Source organism: Colobus angolensis, unplaced genomic scaffold (assembly GCF_000951035.1).
Source record: "Colobus angolensis palliatus isolate OR3802 unplaced genomic scaffold, Cang.pa_1.0 Scaffold47, whole genome shotgun sequence".
NCBI classification, from domain to species: Eukaryota; Metazoa; Chordata; class Mammalia; order Primates; family Cercopithecidae; genus Colobus; species Colobus angolensis.
In genome coordinates, this window is record NW_012118154.1 from 2,763,836 (window position 1) to 2,767,476 (window position 3,641).

Sequence of the window (3,641 nt, forward strand, 5' to 3'; positions counted from 1 at the left end):
TGGCTCATGCCTGTAATCCCAGCACTTTGGGAGGCCAAGGCAGGTGGATCACCTGAGGTCAGGAGTTCAAGACCAGCCTGGCCAACATGGTGAAACTCCATCTGTACTGAAAATACAAAAATTAGCCAGGTGTGATGGTGTATGTCTGTAATCCCAGCTACTTGGGAGGCTGAGGCAAGAGAAGCTCTTGAACCTGGAAGGCAGAGATTGCAGTGAGCTGAGATTGTGCCACTGTACTGTGGCCTGGGTGATGCAGGAGACTGTGTCTGAAGAAATTAAAATAAATATAAATAAATGCTGTTTTAAGTAAGGAATTGTCAAAAGGAAATGACTCTTCTTTTAAGACTCAAGTAAATGTTCTTCTCTAGAAAAACTTTTCCAGTGTTTCATGTCTACTCCACCCCTATCTTTTTTCCCCCACCCCAGCACCTATCTGTTTATACAACTATCCCTTGGTATCCTCGGAGGATTTGTTCCAGAGTCCCCGACAGATACCAAAATCCATGGATACTTAAGTCTTTTATACAAAATGGTGTAGTGTTTGCATTTAACCTATGCACATCCTCCCATATACTTTCCTTTTCTCTTTTCTTTCTTTCTTTCTTTCTTTCTTTCTTTCTTTCTTTCTTTCTTTCTTTCTTTCTTTCTTTCTTTCTTTCTTCCTTCCTTCCTTCCTTTCTTTTCTTTCTTTCTTTCTTTCTTTCTTTCTTTCTTTCTTTCTTCCTTCCTTCCTTCCTTCCTTCTTTCCTTTCTTTCTTTCTCTCTTTCTTTCTTCCTTTCTTTTTCTATTTTTTTTTTAAGAAACAGGGTCTTGCTGTATCACGCAAGGTGGGATCTAACTGCTGGACTCACGGGATCCTACTGCCTCAGCCCTCCAAGTAGCTAGGACTCCCAGCAGCTGCTACCACACCCAGCCAGTATACTTTAAATCATCTCCAGCTTACTTATAATACCTAATACAATGCAAACACTATATAAATAGTTGTTGAACTGTATTGTTTCTATATGTATTTTTAATTGTTGTATTGTTATCTTTTATTGGTTTTTTTCCTAAGTATTTTGGACCTACAATTGGCTGAACCCATGGATACGAAGTGCTGATTGTATTCTGATGATTAATTTTTTTGTCTTTATCCTCTTCAAGCTAAAAGCCCCTAAAAAGCAGAGATTCTGATCATTCGCTGTGATATGCCTCGTGTGTAGTACACAGATGCCCATAGATGCTCAATAACTGTGCATCAAATCAACAAATAAATGAATGATGGGTGGCTGAAAATCAGACTGGGTTACCTTGTGTCTATCTTAGGGCAGTGACCTTAAACATAGAATCTGGAGAATACACTCGATTTTCTCTAATACTCAAGAATAATACGTTGCCACACCTGAACATGACACTATAGCTAAGCTCATTAGCCTCATCCTAGCACGTTCGCGGATATGCCAAGCATGTTGTCTTACCTAGTTTCTTGTTCACATCACTTTGAGATTTTCTTGTGGTCTTTTCAATTTCATCCACAAGCCTCTGGCTTTCTGCAACCAGGCGTTCCGATCGGGACCTTTGGGCATCTGCTCTGTGGTACTGGTTCTTGTTAGCAATGTGCCACTCTGAGGGCAGGAACTTGGGCGGAGGTTGTAATAGTTTAGCCATTTGAGGTTTCCAAAGTCCTGATCAGAAGTAGACTCTTTTAGATTAAATGAAAGCAATTTGTCCTTTTTATGTCAATTTTTATTAAAGCATGACATACATATAGAAAGTTGAATAAATCATAATCTGTACACAAAATGAATCCATCTGTGTAGCTGGCACCCAAACCAAGAAACAAGCATTACCAGCATCTCTAACCTCTTCCCAGTTACTCCACCTCAAGCCCCTCAGGGTAACCAGTATCCTGACTTTTAACACTACAAATTCGTTTTGCTGTTTTTGAATTTAACATAAATGGAATCATACAGTGTGTATTATTTTGTATCTGACTTCTGTAACTCAACAGTAGAATTGCGGGGTCATGGAGTAATGTTCTGCCAAACAGATGAACCCAGACATGTTTTCTAGGAGATGAAGAAGAAAGAAGAAAGAAGAAAAGAAGAAGAAGAAGAAGGAGAAGGAGAAGAAGAAGGAGAAGAGGAAGGAGAAGAAGAAGAAGAAGAAGGCGGAGGAAGAGGAGGAGGAGAAACAGAAGGAGGAGGAGGAAGAGGAGGAGGCGGAAGAGTAGGAGGAGGAAGAGGAGGAGGAGGCGGAAGAGTAGGAGGAGAAAGAGGAGGAGGAGAAGGAGGAGGAGAAGAAAGAGGAGGAGGAGGAGGAAGGAGGAGGAGGAGGAAGAAGGAGGAGGAGGAAGAAGGAGGAGGAGGAGAAAGAGGAGGAGGAAGAAGAAGGAGAAGGAGAAGAAGAAGAAAGAAGAAGAAGAAATGTGACATGTGTAAACTGACAACTGGGTATCGAACCTGTTAAACATGTAAAAGAATCTAAAACCTTCCAGGACAAAGGAAAGGAGAGAACAGGAAGAGGAACAACACAGGGGAAGCCAGCTGGCAAAGGCTGTCAGCAATGGAAACACTAAAATTACCCACTTCATCTCCATACAACTCTGATGGACCGTGAGAACTGCCTTCCTCAGACAGGGCTGATATCTGCCCCCAATTCCAACACTACCTCAAAGTCTGAGCCCCTGCTCTTAGGGGCCTCTGGATCTCTGAAGCCTTCACATATGTAAGGATGAAACTAGAGTCAGATCTTGACCAGGCTGAGAACCTCGTCCCACCCAGCCCCCTCAGACAACATGGAGTTTCTCCATTTCTTCCTAGTCCAGTCCCTTTTATGACTTCTACCAAATTTATCTGAATGTGGAGCCCAGCATTTAACCCAAGACTCCTGGATCAGTCTGAGTAGCCCCCAGAGAGGTGGGGACCTAAATTAGGGCTCATCCCCACGGCATAAGGATTTGGTTAGGCAGGGAGGGTTGCGGGTGGGGGTCGGTGGGGTAGGGTCAAGGTTTACTTACCTCAGCGCCACACAGAACCACTTCGCAAGCTCGGGATGGGAGCCTCCTTACCCCAAACGGAGCTTCCAGCTCTTGCAGAACAAAGAGGTAAACATTGCGGTCTCCATGACAACAAGTGACGCGTTGCCAGGGCAAAGGGTTCCGCCCCTGAGCAGCCTTGCAGTGGGTTGGCGCAGGCGCAAATTCTGCGGATCCCAGAGCCAGAGACCCAGGAGTGTGGCGTGTGAGAAGGGTAGGGCCAGATGCTCCGGCCTCCTCAACCTACCGCGAAGACACGAGTCACCAAGCAGAAGACAGCAGCCAAAGCCCTGAGCTGGCAGTCAGGAGACCTGCGTCTAGTCCAGGCCCTCCCGCAGGCCGAATCATCTCGGGTCGCTCTGTACCCCGGGTCTCGGACTCCCCGGGTAGACAGTGGGGTTGGGCTGGGTGATGCCTCCAGGCCCTCGCAGTCGCAGGTGAATTTGAGGGTTAAAAATCAGGAAACCAAGTTGATGGATTATGTAAGCTACAATGAGTTTCCTCCAGCGTTTGTATAGGTCTGTTACCACAACGGCTTATTTCTGCGTGGGACGCCCGATAGGGCACTCTGTGAGGGCAGGTGTGAGTAGGACACCTTCAGACAAACACTCCAGAAGTCACTCT

General features: G+C 45.2%; 1 protein-coding gene across 1 annotated transcript in view; it reads right to left on the reverse strand.

The window, feature by feature from the left end:
* The window catches only part of TEKT1 (tektin 1), a 25,501-nt gene extending 22,409 nt beyond the window's left edge, over positions 1-3,092 (reverse strand). The window contains exons 1-2 of the mRNA XM_011958448.1: positions 3,000-3,092; positions 1,459-1,665 (exon numbers count right to left, since the gene is read on the reverse strand). Of these exons, the coding sequence (XP_011813838.1) occupies positions 1,459-1,648 (190 nt within the window). The 5' untranslated portion in view covers positions 1,649-1,665; positions 3,000-3,092. The remainder of the gene's footprint in view (positions 1-1,458; positions 1,666-2,999) is intronic.
* Between the last annotated feature and the right edge of the window lie 549 nt (positions 3,093-3,641).